Source organism: Acomys russatus, chromosome 3, assembly GCF_903995435.1.
Source record: "Acomys russatus chromosome 3, mAcoRus1.1, whole genome shotgun sequence".
Lineage (NCBI taxonomy): Eukaryota > Metazoa > Chordata > Mammalia > Rodentia > Muridae > Acomys > Acomys russatus.
Window position 1 is genome coordinate 74,463,250 of NC_067139.1, and position 18,973 is coordinate 74,482,222.

General features: G+C 44.1%; 1 protein-coding gene across 13 annotated transcripts in view; it reads right to left on the bottom strand.

Annotated features, from left to right (window-relative positions):
• The window catches only part of Kcnma1 (potassium calcium-activated channel subfamily M alpha 1), a 699,737-nt gene that overhangs the window by 132,680 nt on the left and 548,084 nt on the right, over positions 1-18,973 (bottom strand). For 7 of the 13 annotated variants that reach the window (XM_051142911.1, XM_051142912.1, XM_051142922.1 and 4 more), the window contains exons 16-18: positions 16,446-16,514; positions 7,219-7,305; positions 230-306 (exon numbers count right to left, since the gene is read on the bottom strand). In XM_051142911.1, coding sequence (XP_050998868.1) covers positions 230-306; positions 7,219-7,305; positions 16,446-16,514 — 233 coding nt within the window. Of the gene's footprint in view, positions 1-229; positions 307-7,218; positions 7,306-14,075; positions 14,088-16,445; positions 16,515-18,973 lie in introns of all 13 variants that reach the window. The other 6 variants (XM_051142918.1, XM_051142917.1, XM_051142914.1 and 3 more) reach the window with 1 other exon arrangement.

Genomic DNA, 18,973 nt, shown 5'->3' on the forward strand with positions numbered 1-18,973 from the left:
TATGTTTCCATCTGGGTAATGACTGATTTCTTTTTTTCCATCTTATGCTCAAAGCAAGGGCAGGTGTTTGTTTCATGTTCCTTTAAAGCGGGGGAAGTACATAAACATATTCAAGGGAAGACTCGGTGTTTGATGTCCCTCTAATAGGAAAAGAAGAGGAAAAAGGGGCTGGGGGGGGGGGAGATGAGGAAGGAGAGCAGGAGGGGAGGGAGAAAGAAACACTACTTACGCCGCCTGCAGCCGCATTTTTTAATTCTTTTGGGATCTGTGACGTCATCATGACAGGCCTTGCAGTAAAAAAATGCCCTGGAGAAAGAGAATGGAAAAACTGACACATCTCATAATCCACCCCAGTGAAATGAGTACCGCGCTTCCCCCGAGGTGGTGCCAAATTAATGAAACATGCCAGCCCTAATTTCCTTTCATCTTTTGAAAAGTTTATACATTTGCAGACAGAAATGTTTGTTGTAAAACCATTCATTTCCAACCCAGGATTCTCTGATTGGAGTTGGTGCTTCTTTTTATACACTTTTATTTGCAAAGGAACAGAGGGGCAAGGTCTCACTGGTGTGACACACTGGGTCTCTGACTGTCATTTCTGAGAACGGCACTGGGTACTGGCCCTTGGAACACATGAGCAATCATCCCTGAGTCTTTGGAGTATACTTTGAAAACAGTTCTGAAATCCCAACAGTCTAGTCAAATATGTATTAAAGGGGTACAAGGATGAAGCTCCTCAGTCAAACATAAATACTACTTTTGTCACACTGGAAAGCACCTTTCCTCATTAGCCAAAAAGGGTTGAGAGTCACTGGAGGGAGGGACTATAGAAGCAATGAGTGCACTGGTCCCTGAGATTCAAAGTCCACTTCATTCCAAAGCTGGTTAGCTCGACCTCCACTATGTCCTGCTCAGAGAATATACAGTAGAGATGGACTTTTGTTTCTCCTATGGAGCAAGACTCAGCTGTCCATTGGAATGGGATGAGGAGAGAAATGGATGGGTTGGATGAGCCCCAAGAAGAGGCAGTCAACAAGAACAGCATTCCATAATCTGACCTAAGTATCAGTCTGGGGCTCCGGAGGGAACTGGTTCTGCCAAAGATGCTTTGGATGAGAAGAACTAAGATGACCTGAGAGCTACCCAACACCAAGACCCCCAGGAATGACATGGGGACCTGGCTGGGCGCGTCTTGCACTTCCAACTTGAAATGCTGCAGAAGCATGAGAAACAACCACTCTGTGATTAGCCTCCAGCACAGGAGTCATTAAGTGACAGGAGATACTCAACTTCTTGTCAATATATTAAACATGCTTTTGGTTAGAGGTTTCTGGTCATGGGCTAGTGTGAAGTGCTTGAACACGTTAGGCAGTCTGGGCTAAGGTGTGATGTTTAGTGGGTTACATGCATTTTTTGGCATAAGCACTTTTCAAATTATGATGGTTTATTGGGATGTAACCCCATCATAAGTAGAGAGGCATCTGTACTGGGGAGGTAATAAAATTTACTGGAACAACTTTTCAACCCTCTGGATCCAGAAACTAATGAAATCCCAGGCTTAACGCCTTTACCACTCCCAACATGGGATTGAGTGCCAGGAATAAACAGGGCCATTTCTCGACGGAGGCCAAAGAAATAAACACAATTCTAGGTTCATTTACGTTTTCCACGGGGTTTGCATTTCTACATCAAGCCCAATGTTCTTTCAATTCAAGGGGCTCCTTCGCCATTTCTTTAAACATCAGGTGCCATTCCCTTTGCAAACAGGGAAGAGCAGCTGTTTGCTCTGCACGGCACTGTGGTCAGGAAACAGGAGGGACAAGAAGAGGTGTTCACATGCAGTTCCTCCGGCCATCTTCTTCCCAATTAGATAGTCTCATGGGCAATGATGAGGCAGGAGTAATAACAGCTAACACATACAGGGTACCAACCACAGGCTCAGTGTTGCTCTAAGCAGTCAGAAAGCATTAACATACTTGATCTTCAAGCAGCCCTTTGAAAGAGGCTTAATTATTACCTCTGTTTTACAGATAAAGAAACTGAGACAGAGAGAGAGATTAAGTGCCCTCCTTATGATCCCACTGCTAAGTGGCAGAGTCTGGACTCAAGTCCAGGAGCCAAAAGTCTTGAATATGTTTCTCTAAAGAGATGGAGAGACGAGCCCGAGTGATCTAAAGCCCAACTCATTATATTAAACATTTGATTTTTAACTGACAAAACTCTATACTTGTTATACATAAATGTGATGTTTTTAAATGTATGCATGCCATAGAACTGCTAAATCAAGAAAGCCAACGCATATTCTTTCAACTACTTGTTATTTTTATGTTATTTTATATGTGAAGTGAGAGCATTTAAAACCTACCCTAGAAGAAAAAATGCTAAGCATAATTTGCACAAATACAATACATTGTTTAAAAAAAGAAACCAACAACCTATGGGCCAGGGAGATGGCTCAGCAGGTAACAGCATTTGATGCTGAGCCTGACAATTTGAGTTTGATCCCCTAGTCCCATGTGGTAGAAGGAGAGAAGCTATCTCTCACCTTCCTTCAAGGTGATTACATTCTCACATCAACTCAACACAAGTAAACAAGTAAATGTAAAAATAGCCCATTTTACACCAACTATGGTCATGACCTTCTGCAGTGATCTCTCACATTTATCCACTTGCTTAAATTAATGTCTTGTGTCCCTTGACCCTCTTCTCTGCAGATGCCCCTGCTCCCAGCTTTTAGTAACCACCGTTCTACCCTGTGCTTCTATGGATGTGACTGTTTAAAGCTTTCGCACTTAAGTGATACTGTGCAGTGCTTGTCATTCTGTGCCTGGCTTCTTTCACTTAGCCAAAGAGCCGCGTCAGTCAGACAGATGCAGCTAATAAGAGATGAGCCAAGGGCTAAAAGTGCCCTTGACGGCATATACGAGGACGACTGCTCCAGATGAAGGAGGCAGACTCTTTAAACCTCAAGTTGATTTTTGCCAAGTAGCCACTCTTTGGGAGCTGTCCCCCCTCCCCCAACACATGGAAGCCTTCATCATGTTCTCTTGGCAATGCCCGCTCTTCTGTTACAGGCACACATTTGCCCTTGGAAACTCAGTGATCCTGGGAACAAAACCCCACTGGTCTCAGTTTAAATCCATGACTGTGGATCCCAGGAGCCGTCCTCCACTCCTGGTGTCTTCTCTATGCTTGTCTGCTCACTAAAAAACAAAACAAAACAAAAAAACAACCCCCACCCAAAACAAAACAAAACTGAAACCAAACCAAAACAACACCACCACCAAACCCTCCCATCCTCTTCTTCCTCAACTCACACACCAATAGAAAGCTCCCCTCCCACTCTCCACATTCTGTTAGGCTGGCCTTAGGGTCTCCTTGTCCTCTATTCTGCTGTGCTTGGCTAAAGGGAAGAGTCAGAGGTGGGAAAGGATGCGATTGCTCTCTGGTGGGTTGTGGAAGAGCAACAGAAGCATTTCTCTGCTGAAAGGCAAAGCTCCCACAGAGAAGTCATCACTTCTACACCATGGCCTCTCCTCCCCAAGTTCCCGCCAGCCTTCTTGCCCTTGTCCCTGCAGTTCCATGCTGAAAGCTGCTCCCCTCTGCAGCTGCCTGTGAGATGCTTTGCTGTCTCTCACTGATCTCAAGCCTCTTGCTATCCACAAGTTTATAGGACTCCTTTGTTAACTTCTGCTCTTGTTTCCCACTTAGCAGGGCCATCTGTTCCTTGTCAGGAATGCCTGCTGATTGTCCCCATATTGGTTCCTCCAGCTCTCTTTTTTCCAGAACTCCAGACTCCTGGATTGGCCTGACTTTATGGTGACTCCATGGTATGCTTAGAACCGATTTTCCATTTACCACAACCCAAACAGAATTCGTCATTTCCTACCGCCTCCATCTTCCTCTAGTTTTTCCCGTCTCAGCAGGAGGGATCATCCTCACCATCAATGTCATGGCTCATGCCCCAGGTCTAGGCCTCAGCCTTGTGTCCTACTCCTCCTTCACTTGTCTGTAGCTCCCAGGTGCACACTACAAGTTTCTCAGATTACTCTAAATGGAAGTCGCATGCCTCTAACCCACCGCAAGGTGCCAGCATCTCCCTATACTATTTGACAGTCTCTGGATATTTTGCCTCCTCTCCTGCCCCATGCCAGGTAGGGAGACTGACCTTGAAGAATACAGCTCTGACCACCGTGTCCCAACTTTATCCAAAGCATCAATAAGTTTTATTCCATTACAAAGCCATCCTCTGATGTCTCCCCACTTCCGTCCTCTGCTCCCCAGGCCACACTGTTTCATGTTGTCTAGAGACGAGGAACCTATGATTATCCCCTGTTCACCCCTGTTCTTCGCATAAACAGTTCCTCCCTTCTTCTCTCTCCTTGGCAGAGCAACCTTCACTCACATCCAGCCGAAATCCTTCCTTTCCTTTTGAATTTTCCAAAAACTTGAAATTCTCTCTTCTATAGAGTGTGAACTTCAGGACACTAGATAGGTGTTTCTGGAGCCACCCAAACACTAATTAATATGTAAATATCTGATGAATAAATGATTGAACTTGAGAAATTCCAGGTTTGAGCTATTCCATGTTTTCAGAAGAAACCAGAAGCTGAAATTTTAACATAAAAGCAGACAATTTCTTTTACTTTGTCATTTTTAATCATTTTTAATGATTAATCAATTGAGATATATGTATCTCCTAAAGAGGGTAAGAGAGCCTCCAGACTGCTCCAAAGTTTCTTTAAAAGTGAAATATTTAGGGACAGTGAATAAAAAACATGAAAATACTCATCTCAGAGTAATGTATTTATGGGATTGGAGGTGTTCACTCCTCTTTGTCTAAGCCTTGTACCTCACAGTTTCTATGACCCAGAGTCCACTAACTTCTCCTGCTGTACGTTTTTGTGGTTGTTGTTGGTTTTTTTTGTTTGTTTGTTTGTTTTTTTAAGCCACAGTAGAGGGTGAGAACCCAATAAGAGAACATCATGGTCTACTTTTTCAATTAAAAAAAAAAAAAAACATTGCTTAGTTTCATTCAAATTTCCAGCATCCCTTCTGCAATTTTCTGCACTCTTCCTCTAGTTGAAATCCCCTAACTGAGGGCATTTGCTCTGACACATCACACACCACGGAAAATCACAGAGTAGCTGATGGTGTCAGCAAGCGTTTGTGAGCATCATAAAGCACGGAAACGGGACATGTTGCATCGCCTTGTACACGGGGTCATTTGTTTCCTGGACTGCCTGGTATATGTGGCATTCATTAGTGAGAGGTGCAACAGGAAATAGAATTATACAAATGGGAGCTTAGGTTGACTTTGCTATCTGGGAGGCGTGCATGATGTACAGTCAGCTGTGCTCCCAGCCTACCATGCTTAGAGCTGGGAGGCTATTTCGGGCTTTCGTGTTTCACATCTGGGCAAGGACATCGCTTTTCCAGAGTCCTCGAGGGGGATGGGGTGGGTAGGGCTCATCTAGACACCACATTTTCCTGTCTCATCTGAATTTCTGTTTAGGATAGTCCTGATGAACTCTGGTCTCAGGATACTCTATGCAGTAACCAGACCAAGATGTATAATTCTCACACGATCTAATAATGTCAATCATCCTCCAATTTTCAGAAGTAAACTTATGGGCGAGCTCGGTTGTTTAAAACTTTTCCTCAACCCCATGTGTTCTTTTTCCTGGAATCGCTTAAAACTCATATAGCCCCTTTACTACGGTTTATTAGGAAGAAATAAGATCACAAGCCTGGCTCGGTTGGATACTGTTGTTCTCTGCTGGCATAGCAAGACTTTGCAGACACCTGCTGTTACTTCTCACCAGCACTGAGGCCTTACACAAGCTGGCCAAGCAAGCCATGCTTTCGATCCCTCATAGACAAAGGGGGAGCTTGCAGGGATGGAGAGACAGCTTAGCAGTTAGGAGCACTGGCTGGACCAAGGTACCATTCCCAGCACCCACACGGTAGCTCACAACTGTCTGCAACTCCAGCTGTAGGGGATCCAACACCCTCACACAGACATACATGCAGGGGAAAAAAAACACCAATTCACATAAAAAGAAAACTAAATACATTAAGAATCTTGTGAGGCTACAGGTGACAGGATTAGGTCATAAACATAAAGAAATGCATTGGTGTACAGAGCAGTGACGACAACAGGTTGTCATCAGGGGGTATTGGCAGTGGTGCACAGAGAAGTGACAGCAGGTTGTCATCAGGGGGTACTGGCAGTGGTGCATAGAGCAGTGACAGCAGGTTGTCATCAAGGGGTACTGGCAGTGGTGCACAGTACACTCTCATAAGGACGTGCTGGCCTTCCACAGATGGGAAAGCCAACGTTCTCAACATTTTCTTAAAGATTTACTTCTATTCTGGGTGATTTCTGAGGATTATCATAAAGAATGAAGCACATACCTAGCACAGGCCTGGCTGTAAGTGGGAACTGATTAGAAGACAACAGGCCTCCACAGAGACCTAAAGACCCGCATAGTCAGGGTTTACTTAAAATATGTAACACAATTGTTCAGCCAAGTAACCTGCCTGGCTTTCTTGTCTCGTATATTTCTGAAAAGTTTCAAAGTGGGCAGAATACAATCATATATAACAAGAGTCTATACCGATATGCAAAGCCTTGTGATTCCGTAAGCTACTTAAGCAAGAATAAAGAGACTATTAAAAATGTCATGAAACATTGAGGCTGGTACTAGCCTTACACCGTGGAACCCAAAGAGGCTTCACAATTAAGGCTGACAATTTTAGCCACTGCTTAGAAAGTTGCAAACACAAATGGAGAAAGTCTATGGTTCCATCTGAAATCAATCCAAACTATCTGAAATTCTACGTTGGCACTTGCAACAGAAAATTTGGAATATACAAGGACATTTACCCAGGCAATATTGAGAAAAATAACCTTAGACAAGGGTCCAGATGTCCGGTGGATCCTACTCAAAGCAGGCACAAATCAAAATGACCTGTTGTCACTTCTACTTTCCAGGCCTTGGTTTCGTTCCTTGTTAAGATGAGGGATCAATTAACTAGGTTTCCTGATTCTAAAATTTTAGTATCCTAACTTAAAGACAAGGAGATGGCACTCAGAGGAGAGGCTACAATAGTTCCAGAGCTAGAGCCTTGGACGTATGGAAGCATGCAGGCCTTGGTAGATCGAGGTGTCTGTGGCTGGGCCAGACCGGAAAGCACAGGAAAACAGATGCTTACCTTTTAACTTCTTTGGCGTCACTTGCGATGAAAAATCCTAAAGTACCTTCTTGGATCTTAAGGTGGTTCCCAGGGTTAATTAATATTCTGCTCCGTGAACAGAAACAAACAAAGAAGACACAAGTATGAGCTCATGCTTAGGAAAACACCTTGACAATACCACCATCCTGGTGTTTTGATAGGGGTCCCACTAGTCTAATGCTTGCCCCAAAGATTTTTTTTTTCCTTAGACCTTGATTTTCACTGGCTCGCACGTCTAGTTCAGTGATGCCATCATTTAGCCCAGTCGGCACACTCCAAGTCAGGGACATCAAAGCAGATCTGGCCTTACGCTCTAGTTTTGCTTAATGGAGTTGCTTAGCTGCCCCAGAGACACCTGACTGGAGGCACAGTTCTTCAGGATGCACCCTGTTTTGAAACTGATTTTGATGGCCAGTGTTCAAACACTGTCAGTCTAATGAAGCTTTACAAACAGCCATTTTCCCTTAGATGACACAGTATTAATGGGACCCCTATATGGATATAGAAACATACATAAAGACATACTATAATATTTCCATGGGGAATGGTACAGGACACCTGTAGTATATTTAATGCAGAAGGAAAGTGTACATCTTCGGACCTTTGATAAGGACGTGGAAGTAGACTCCATGAAGAGCCTTATTGACACGGTGGTAAGGAAACCGCTCTTCTACTGGCTACCCTCAATGATTTCAGTCTGCTTTTTATAAAAATGTGCGGGTTGTGCAAATAAGATGGAAAAGTAGTGTTTCTTGAGTCACACTGTTTTAAAGACAGATGAAAATTCTCTCTTCAAAGGAAGGGAAAAAAAAAAAAGAAACAAACAAACAAACAAACAGAACACAGCTACCTTGTCCTGCAGGGACGTATGAACGGAAATATGCAGTGTTCTGCTTCCATGTGCTAGAAATTGATTAGCTGACCATGCATAACTTTGGGATGGCAGTAGAGATAAACGGATCCTAACCTAATAGATGGGAGACATGCTCGCGGTTCTGCAGATCAAAAGCAGAATACTAGACTGTCTTATGCAGAAATAATAATGCGGCTTTGAGCTTAACAGATGTTGAATTTAGTAACTTGAAGCAATAGACAATAGTCTTTGATCTGAAAAACTGGTGATTAAGGTAAGAGCCAAGTTAAGGAAGCCCCTAGCTGCCCAAAACAAAATGGAGTGTAGTAATTAGCCTGTTGTCTTTGTCTAGTGGTGAAACCATTCCAGAAAAACAGAGAGGACCCAGGAAAACTTCTGTTCTGTTGGGAGAACTGTGTCCAGATCATTATTTCAGAAATCACTGTGGCTGCAAGAACATCCACCATTATCTGTAACAAGACCCGATGGCAGGAAACCGAGCTCGTGTTATTCCTGTTACTAACACTAAATAATAGAGTGTAAAGGGTTCACTGTTCTGTCTCAGAGCCCCCTACAGCAACGAGACTCCTTCTGAGTCAGAAACCATCAGCCTGCTCTGATGGTCCAGCACCCACACTAATGACACGCTGCAAAAGGCAGAGGTAATTACTCACAAGCCCCCTGACTTAGCACAGTCATGAGGAGAAACAAGTAGAGATTATACAGACTTTTTACATATAAATCAATGTAAAAACTTGTGTGTATCGATCAAAGTGTATATGAGACTATACAGTTTATATTGATTTCCTTTTCAAGTCAATTAAATAAGGCAGTTTAGATGGCAGGGTTCTAGATTTTACGTATTTTGGCCCCTCTTTTCTGAAAGGCAGTTCCTATGTGACTTCCTCTGCAATCAAAAGTAGAGTTCATGTTCTAGCACCCAGGTGGTAACTTTGGGCAAGTCCTTGAAACTTCCTAAAATTCAATGTTTTTCCCTATGAGAGGTGTATTAACAGTAACAACAGCCTTTTGTCAAAGAATTAAGTAAGACACTATCTAAATGGCACAATAATTTTTGTGGGTTTTAAAAATCATTTTAAATTTTCAAAAATGTGTGCATTTCATTAGAGGTATCCTGGGTCAGTGGCCTGGAATACTGTGATATATTATATATATGGTTTTTTGTGAGATGCAGTTATAAGATTTGTAAAAAAAACTATACATGGCAGAACAATTCATGAGTTCATCTATTAAAAAAATCACACACAATTCTGGAACCTTAAAAGTAAACTCCTAAAAGTTGGGAAAGTCTCCATTTTGCTAAGAATTCACATAAGAATGCAGAAAGGACTCCCAAGTTTCAGGTAGGTGGGTGGGTCCTATCATGAGTTGAACAACAGAATCTGAAAGGTAAAGCTTGACATGTGTTGTCCTGGCCACACACATGCCCCAAGTCCTGTGTTTCCTTCCTCAGGCTCTGTGTCACATCATCCGTGGCCCGGCAATGCAGCCCACTGTGTCACTGTAACAGGCAGTGGCCTGAGGCTCTTGTTAAGAGAGGCTTCCTTTCATTCCCTCTACTCTTCATCTGCACTGAGCAAGAATTGGCCTGCAGTGAAGTCCAGGCATTGGCAGTCTAGAGAATGCAGGTCAAGGGAAGTTACTGCGGTCTTCCCGCATCTTTTAATTGAGTCAGTGTGCTGGAGAGGCTTGGTGCTGGTGGAGGTGACCCTGGTGCTCAAGTCTCAGGTTCCCTAGCAACGTTAGTGAAGCACTTGGGTGTGTGCATCAGCCCCAACCCCTGGGTCCTGGCTCTGTGTGCTCTCCTAATCTATAAAATAGAGTATGTAATCCCTGACTGACAATGTCTCTAAGAGTAGAAAGGCATAGCCTCTCTGAATCAAGAATATACTGCGTCCTTAATCTTTGGTTTCTATACCTATAAGCAGGGTGATTATAAAAGTAAGAGAAAACAATCCCACATGGCTCCACTGGTCTCCTCTCCATTTTTTCTTTGGTGCTGCTTGAACTCCTGTGAAGGCGTGGCCTCTGTATAACATCTAGAAACGGGCCGCTATCGATCCACTTCGCTAGTGTCACATGGAGTCACCCTCAGTCCTTGAGTTGTATCACGATCTGCAAGAGGTAGTTGGCTTATTGTCCCCAGCGCTCCTGTGATCTCAGAATGCTCTCATGCTCCCCGTGGACAGGGTCAGAAGATTAAAATCATGTCTATAGGAAGTACGAGGCAAGTATGCATATTAGGCAAAGACAGGCCTGGCAAGGTGAAGGAGCCCAAAGAATGAGCCAGACACTGAGATAAATGAAATAAGTCTACGATAACAAAGCCCTCTGTGCCACACAGGCTAGATTTGGTTCTAAGGGTGGGAAGCAGCAGGCCCACATGATAGGAAGTTTCCTGTGTGGGTTATGAGCTTCAGAGTCTCTTCCTGGAAACACATTCCTGATTTTAGTATTTCAGATGTCATAACTGCTATCTATCTACACTCCAAGTGCAGAACATTTAAATAATATGCTAGGCCCCTCTTCTTGGAAATATAAATTGATAAGAATTCTAGGCAGGAATAATAACTTTTTTCTCTCCATACAAAATGCCTCCTAGACTTAAAGTTTGCTATCGACCTTGGACTGGGAATATGTTAATTCTTTTCAAGTGTCTCTGATCTTTTTAGGAGACTATTCAATGTCGAGTTTGTTTTGTTCTATGGGCTGCCAAAAGTCCTCCTCCTCCCCAAGAGCCAGTTTTAATCGGTTCTCTGGCTCCAATTTGGTCCAAGTCATGAGCTTATCATAGATAAAACTCAAGACGTATCACGTAGACAATCAAGGTAACCTCTAAGAGGATGCTTCTCTCAGAGCGGCTTCTCGTCCCACACATCCATTAGCAGAATCCCAAGAAGGACATGTTGGCAGGAGGAGACATTCCCTCATTTTGATGAAGATATAAATTATCCTCTTTTTAACATGGCCTTGCTGACTTTAGTTGGACGTTCCTAGTGACAGTTGGCAGCACCAGGGCTGTGTGGTCCATTCTCCAAGAGTCTTTGCTCATTGCCTTTTCTAGTTCTCCGGTGGGGCTCAGTCTCCGTCTACATGTGCTCCTTAAGAGAAAAACATACCCGTTCTCTAGGGAACCACTGTTGACTGGAAGACTGAGGAACGGGATCCCTCTGTTTACTTTTGAGTTTCTCACAGTAGAGCTTGGAGTCCTACGTACTATAGGTACTTTCCAGAGCCATAGCGATTTGTCTCGGTTCCCAAAGTTTCTCTTTTCTTCTCCAGTAACGAAAGCAGCAACTTTGTTCCTTCAAAAAACCCAAGCTGCTCTTCTCCTCAGTCAGGTGGATCAAAGGAGTGGCCACAAAGTCCCCTTGTGGATTAGCCACCAAGGCCGCAAGTATAAATATGCAAATATGTGAACAGTGGCTCACGTAGGCAGCTGGAGCAATTGGTTTCAATGCTTAGAATGAAATCCGTGTTTCTGACTGCAGAACACATTCTCATGGAATGGGCTCTCGCCAACACTGACCGCCTGTATCGAGGCCTTCTGGGAGATTCTGCCATTCACTCCCTTGGTCTTCTCAAGCATGAACTTAGGGCAAGCTGGACAATCAGGACTAGGTTAGGGAGAAAGTGTTTTCCTCTCTCTTATATTTAAGGTGCAACGGCTGCAGAATAATTGGTTGTCCTCCTTCAATCCTCCTTAAGTCTTACTTACTGTTTGAGAAGATGGCCAATGATTGATAAATTTGACTGAAATGGAGACCTTGAAGGAGAATTTCATCTGCCATGGACAAATAGATTAGGGGTGTGTGTGTGTGTGTGCGTGTGTGTGTGTGTGTGTGTGTGTGTGTGTGTGTGTGTGTGTGTGTGTGTGTGTGTGCGTGTGTGTGTGTGTGTGTGTGCGCGCATGCGTGCTGGGTCGGTGTTTAGCCAAACTCCCTACCCACTTCGGTATCATGTACCATTCCCCAAGCAATTAAGATACCATAACTTTGGTGAGGATATAGTTTATACTTGAAAATACTATAATCAGTTGTGTCTAGCCAGCTAATGGGACTTCATTAAACAGAGTAAGCAAGTCAGAACCATTGAGGAGTTCAGTTCTTGCTATGCCCAGATGAATCATACCACTAGGAAGAGGTCTCTATGATCACTCAAGATCATATACAATTACTGTCAGCAGGAACTTCATTTAAACCAATTTGTGTCCCTTCTGAGGAAGCCCAACTGCAATGCACGTTGTGTTGTATGACATGTCTTAGAAAAAAAAAAAAAAAACCCAAGTCTCAAACCTCATCACCTCTCTGGAATTTTCCATTTCTTCTGGGCTTTACAATAAGACCACCTGGAGTCCCATACAACTAGACACATGCGTTTACATTAGAATATGTGTAGAAGACACACTTGTGTATTCCATGCTTCAATATGCATAGGCCCAGTTCACTTACATACAGATACACCATAATCAAGGTTGCTCCCAGCTGGCCAGACTCAAATGACCATCACCATGGTCCACAACAATATTGGTAACATATGCTTTAGCCTGAGTCCACATCAGTAATCTTAAAATGAAAAATTTCATTTTTTTTATATTATAGAAAAGACTAGCTACATGACAGAAGATAGAGATGGCTGGTCTAGGAAGAATAACACTGGATATGTGGTTCTGGGAGCAAGCCATACTTTCTGGTATACTTTCAGACAAGTCATGCCTACATCACAACATGCCTTCACTACAAAGTAGAAGGACCCAAGGCCAAAAGCCAACAGCAGAGGTGCAACCACTGTGGACCTTTGAAGATGCATAGTGTTGCAATAACTTCTTGCAGTTGGATCATATCAATAATACCAAACTGACAGGAAGCCACCTCTATTTATTCACATCTACTCAAAACAATCACATAAGATCTGACACTGGAAAGAGTCCCAGACAACACAAACACACAGGCACATACACACAAACACAAGTATAAACACAAACACATGACAGTGACAGTAACCACAGGACAGGGAAAAGACGCGAACAGGTCGGCATTGTGGTGGTCTCTTTTCAACAGTATTGTCTTAGAGAACGCGTTATTGAAAAATGTAATGACAACAAAACAACCACCCAACCCAAATACTAAAAAAAAAAAAAAAAAAAAAGACATTGATGATAATTTAGTCATGCTCTGTGCAACACAAAACAGCGGCAAAACAGGGTGAAGTCACATGGTGAAAGCTTACATACATCCTATGAAGAAATATGCCCAAAGAAACAAGGAGAAAAGGAAAGCCATGGGTTTGTCCCAACAAACAGTGCGTATTGTGGAACACAAATGTGATAGCTAGGAAGTTCCGAGCTCACTGCTCAAAAAGTAGACAGTCAAAAGGAAACCAACCAAAACAAGTATGAGGAAAGGGAGAGGGTCAAGGGCTTGGTCTCTGTTCTGTGGACAAAGGACAGAAACTCTGATCTACAAGGTGGAAACTCAACAGAGGGATGAGGAGGTCGCCGGGAATGTGGATGTGAGATGAAGACAAAATGGCGCCCACATCTGATGGACACCAGGACAACATCAGGACGATACAGATAACAGACACAGAGGGCTGGAGAGAAGCATCCTCCTTTTCAAATTTAATATGATTTGTTCCCATCATTGGCACTATGGTTGAAGACGGGATTATGCCTTTATTTATTCCAGTTTTCCTGCAAAGAAGTTAGTGCATCAACCAAAATAATCAACAAATCAAACAAGGACAGCAGCAGGCTACTTTTATGTATTCTAGTTGGAGACAGGTGATATATATGTACATATCTATATGTATATATATATATATATATTAGACAAGGGAATGAGATTATATATGCACATATATAATCTCTCTCTTCTTGAGTTCTTGGCAAATGGTTAGTCCTGTGGTTAGGAGTGAAGACAGAGGGTGGAGGTTGGAAGGAAAGTTAACGAAGAATGCATACCGCTTTCGGCTTCTGCAAAAACGACAAGAAAAAGAATTTCAAATCAAACAATTTGATAATAAACTGACTGACACCAGGAGGAAGGAAGGAATAAAACCTTTGTTTCAAATCATTTGGAGGATGCGTGTGAAAACAAGGTTTATCAGCGAAGCATGGAAACAGTACCATGGGTGGAACCAACGACAGGGGACGTCCTTTCACACAGGTCAGAGGGAGGACGGCGGGACGAGAAGTGGCTTCTCTCCACGTACCTGGCCCCATCACAAAATGTGAGAGTAACAGGAGTAGGTCTCTCACGAGGATTAAACAAAAAGTGTGTCTTCAGGTTGAAGACATTCTGTCGGCTAAGTCCTGTGTTTTCTTACGGGTGGGATCCACATTCCCTCTAGCACACCTTTTCCCACAAGCACTCAGGCGGTTCCACACCGAGACCAAGCCACATTGAGGATTAATGCTGGCAGCCGCACACAGAAAGCCAATACAAAGCCAAACAAGGTTTGTTTTGTTTTTGCCTTTTTTAGAGCACTGGGAGAAAAACAAAACCCACAGCCTGCATCTCTAGACACGGCTTTGTTGAAAACAGCTCAGGTTTATGAATCAATGAGAGGGCCTATCGGGAGAAGCTCTCATCTTCGGGGAACCTGGAATCTGTTTCCTTAGAATGCTGCCTGGGTCCTGGCAGTGCCCTCTCTTTCTCTGTGACCAGAGGGAGAGATGTGCGAGCTGACTGGCCGATGCTCATGGCTTGGTGAAGACCCCTTCTCTCCTGCCTTGAGTTATTCCAGAGGCTCAGAAAGCACTCACTGGCGTCAGCACTGTGTACATGGTGACACTTTTCTTTCTTTCTTTTTTATTCATTTATGTTTTGAAAGAAATGCACAAAAGTGATAAAGAGGGAACACTCGGATCCTCAAAGGTGTACTGACTCGGCATCTCAGAGATTACCATTTGTAATTCCCACCCCACCCCCCAAAAACCAAGGATCCACAGTCTGTCCTCCACACTTGTAGGTCCAGATGAGGGTGAAACAAAGGGCAATGCCAGAAAAACCCCACTTTAACTGTTGAAAGACAGACCCCTCTTGGGCTCAAATAATACTATAATATTATTTCCTCTGGAAACACAAAAAAGAAAACTGTATCTTTCCATACATATTTTTTTAATTGCCACCACCATGTTCTACACATGGTCACCAAATCTACCATTTTCTCTTCCGCTGTCTGGTTGATTTGGATTTTCAAAGTAACGAAGCATTTGATCAGATTGACTATGGACAATCTGATCTTACAGGTAAGGGAAAAGACAACACAGTGGCCACATGCCTGTGAGTCTTTGTATTTGTCACAGATACGGACTTGGCTATGGACAGTGTGTGTGTGTGTGTGTGTGTGTGTGTGTGTGTGTGTGTGTGTGTGTGTGTGTGTGTGTGTGTGTGTGTGTCCATCAAGATCACGAAAATTCCTTAAGTGATACTAGCAGAACCTCGCAAGTGTTGCCATGCGTTTTGTTCAGTTATAAAGGTATGTGTTGGGGCGGGCTTCCCTCTGCTCTTGTCAACCTGCAGAGGCAAAGGCCTCACTGGACCAGTGACAATACCTGGACACATGATTCCAGAGAACAAAAGCCAGGCTATCTTCCAACCAGCCCTCTTTCCTCCAAAACTATGACTAAGGATGGAGGATCAAAGCTTATCTATGCTATCAATAATGCATGTAGGACCCCCTCAACCAGATTCCTTGCTCATACAGTGCTGCCACCAACCAGCAGTAAGGTCATATATCGACTAGGGTGTTATCTATTTCAACCAGACCCTGTCTCTCATCGGTCTGATTTGCACATCATTAAGGGAAAAATAAATAAATAACGAGAGCTCCTGCCTCAGAGCTCCTCTCTCCTGGCTCATTTGCATGGAGCTGATATTCTGCCACCTGGATATCGGCTGCAGTGGGAGAAACACATATGGTATACGATAGGCTGCCTGCAGTTTGGCTATTGAGAGAGCTGGCACCTCCCCTCACAGCTCTACTGAAGGCTGCTGTAAAGAAGGCCAGAGGCCACCTGCTTTTTGCTTATAGTAGTAAAAGGGGCTTCAAGAGAGGGTCTTCCTCCTGCGTTATTGTGTAGAGGCATAGCATAGTGGGTGGAGCTAGGGAGAATGGCTCTCTCCTCTTCTCCAGAGAAATTGTCTTTGGATGTCCAGTGGGACATGGGATGACAGGCTGGTCTGGGATAGAAGCATCAACGTCTTGGAATGTACTGCAGGGTCGGGGAGGTGCTGCACTGAGTTCCAACCGAGCAGATCATATATGAGAAAGAGGAAGTGGAAGACCTTCCCAGGGTGTGCAACTTCCGACAGGAGTATCAACTTACCGGCTCTCCCGGTTGGCAGACTTGTATTCAATGGCTATCATCAGGAGCTTAAGCTTCACGAAACATAGCCTGCAACGAGATGGAAATGCCTCTCAGTAAGTGTCTGCAGACAGCAGAGTCTCATAACAAACACCTGACCAACTTCCAGGCCCCTAACACAGTCATTTCCAGGGCATCCTCAGTCTCTCACCAGCTGCTGAAGGCAGGGCCGGTAAAGTGACACCTCCCAGTCTTCCCCGATTAAGCCTGCTTCCCCACAAGTGATAAGGTACTGGATATTCAAAGTCCAAACTGAGCTCTGGTCTGGATGTCTAGACACAGACCCCAAGCAGAGATTTGTGCCTGGGGATTTACACCAGCCAGATTCATTAGTTACTCCGTCAGGTAATAAAATGTTAACTACAGGGGGAGGGAGAGACTTGGAGCAATGCAACCTGTTATTTGGATTCCATTTTAGTCTTTGGTACAAATGGCTTATATTGTTGTTCAGAGCAGACCCCTGTGTGCTTGGAATGACGGTAATAATACTTTGCTTCCCTCTAAGTGCTCAGCACACGACTCCAGCTTTGTCACTCCTGGCTTTATCCAAGCTGTCTCACCTCATCTGCCCAGGGCTCTGGGCTGCGGTCCAGACTGCACTCTGCTGGCTTGGTCCTGCCTAGTCGCTCGTACTCTTGGACCCTCTCTGCAACCCCAACATCTTCTCTTCCCTTTTCTTCCCCACCATCTTCCTGGGTCATGTCGGGAATCATCCCCAACTCCGGACAGTATTCTAGCTACTTGCTCTCTTCATAGATTTTCTTTCCAAAACCTCTCAGCTCCTTGCCGATCGACATAAATGAGTTTACACGGCTGTGGCCCCTTTCTCATTATTCCGTGTGTGTATGAGCATTCTCTCCTTGGCCACAGACACGTCCTCCACGGTGAGTGGAGTCACCAGCCCCCTGTGTCTCAGCTCCAAAAGATGAGAAGAAGTGTCATCCCAGCACGCTTGTTCATAAAGAGGTTTGAGAACCCAAACGCGAGAGCTGAGTGAAGAACAGTTCAAGGCTTCCTAATCCAAAATAAGTTTAGAAAAATGTGTTTTAAGCTGTGAGATCCACAAAGAGTAAGATGTAAACCTGAAGATAACATAGCGCAATTTAGATGTAAGCTGTGCCCTGGCTGTTTAAAGATATAAGAGCTCACAGGAAGAAAAAAAAAATGAACCATATGTGTTACGCATTACATGTTTCCACAGTAAGCATTATTGTACATTTTAGGCGATTTTAAATACGGAAACATCACTTACACGACAGTGAAAAAAACAGACGAACCTTGATTATCTAGTCTCTGCACTGCGAAGGGGAAAAGGCATTCGGCCAGGTTAGGCCTTCCTTGATGGCGCTATGTACTCCTCATCCTCTTACTAATCAGGGGATACTACTGTTCCATCCACAGCTCTGTTTGACTGCTGGTCACGCTAAGACCCAGTCTATGCCGTGGTTAAGCATTAGGCCTCTGGTTGACACCTGGAGGGAGACACTTGTCCTCCACTGAAGGGCGTGTTCACTGGGAAAGAACCATCATAAGCCAATATATAAGTGAAACAGTAATAAATTCCTAGGTCCCAATGAATCCTCTATAGAAATAAAACAACTTGTGAGGGGGAAAAAGAGTAACTGGAAAACGGGCATGTCGATTTGCGATGGTCCAGGAGGAGCACCCCGAGGATGCAGAGACCTGGAGACGAGGAGATGGGAATGCGAAGGAATGGTAGAAAAAGTGGTTTCTGGAGGATGGAGGCAAGAGCAAACGTTCCGAGGCAGGAAAAAGCTCTAAATGTTTGAGAACCAGAGTCAGACCCTGCAAAGGTGCCATCGAAGGAACAAGGCAAGGCAAGTCATGAGTGGGTCAGAGAGCAAGGTGGGTCAAAGGTCATGAGGACTCTGCTGGCCCCAACAAGCACATGCTGCTTATTCTAAGTGAATGGGTGACACGGTGTTGATTTGACTTTGTGTGTGGACACGTGTGTGAGTGGGTGCATGAGCACCATTGGGGAAGCTAAAGGTTTACTTGAGTATTGCTCCTCAGACACAGTTTTATGAGACACGGTCTCTCACTGGGAGACAGAGACCAGCCATCTGGCTGGTGAGCTTCAGGGATCCCCAGCCCTAGGATGACAAATGCACAGGACTCAGCCTGGACTTTTACATGGTGGCTGGGGATTCAACTCAGGTCTTCATGCTTGCACGGTGTGCATTTTTCCAAAGCACCTCCTCATCTCCTGTAGCTAGTTTTACATGAAAAAAGGACTTAATACAACAGGTTAGGTGTAGAGAGGTGTCGCTTGCAAGAAAGGTGCTGGAAGATCAACTGCTTTTTCTTGAATGGAAGGTCCGAGTTCCTCAGTATTGCCTTTGACAGATAGCCATACTTCAGAGGAACACTTTCATACATGTGTCTGGGCTCACGCTATGATTTGAAGGCTTTGTGATTCCTAGCAGCAGTCTAACAACCTGGACTTTGAGATGGCTGTGCAGATGAAT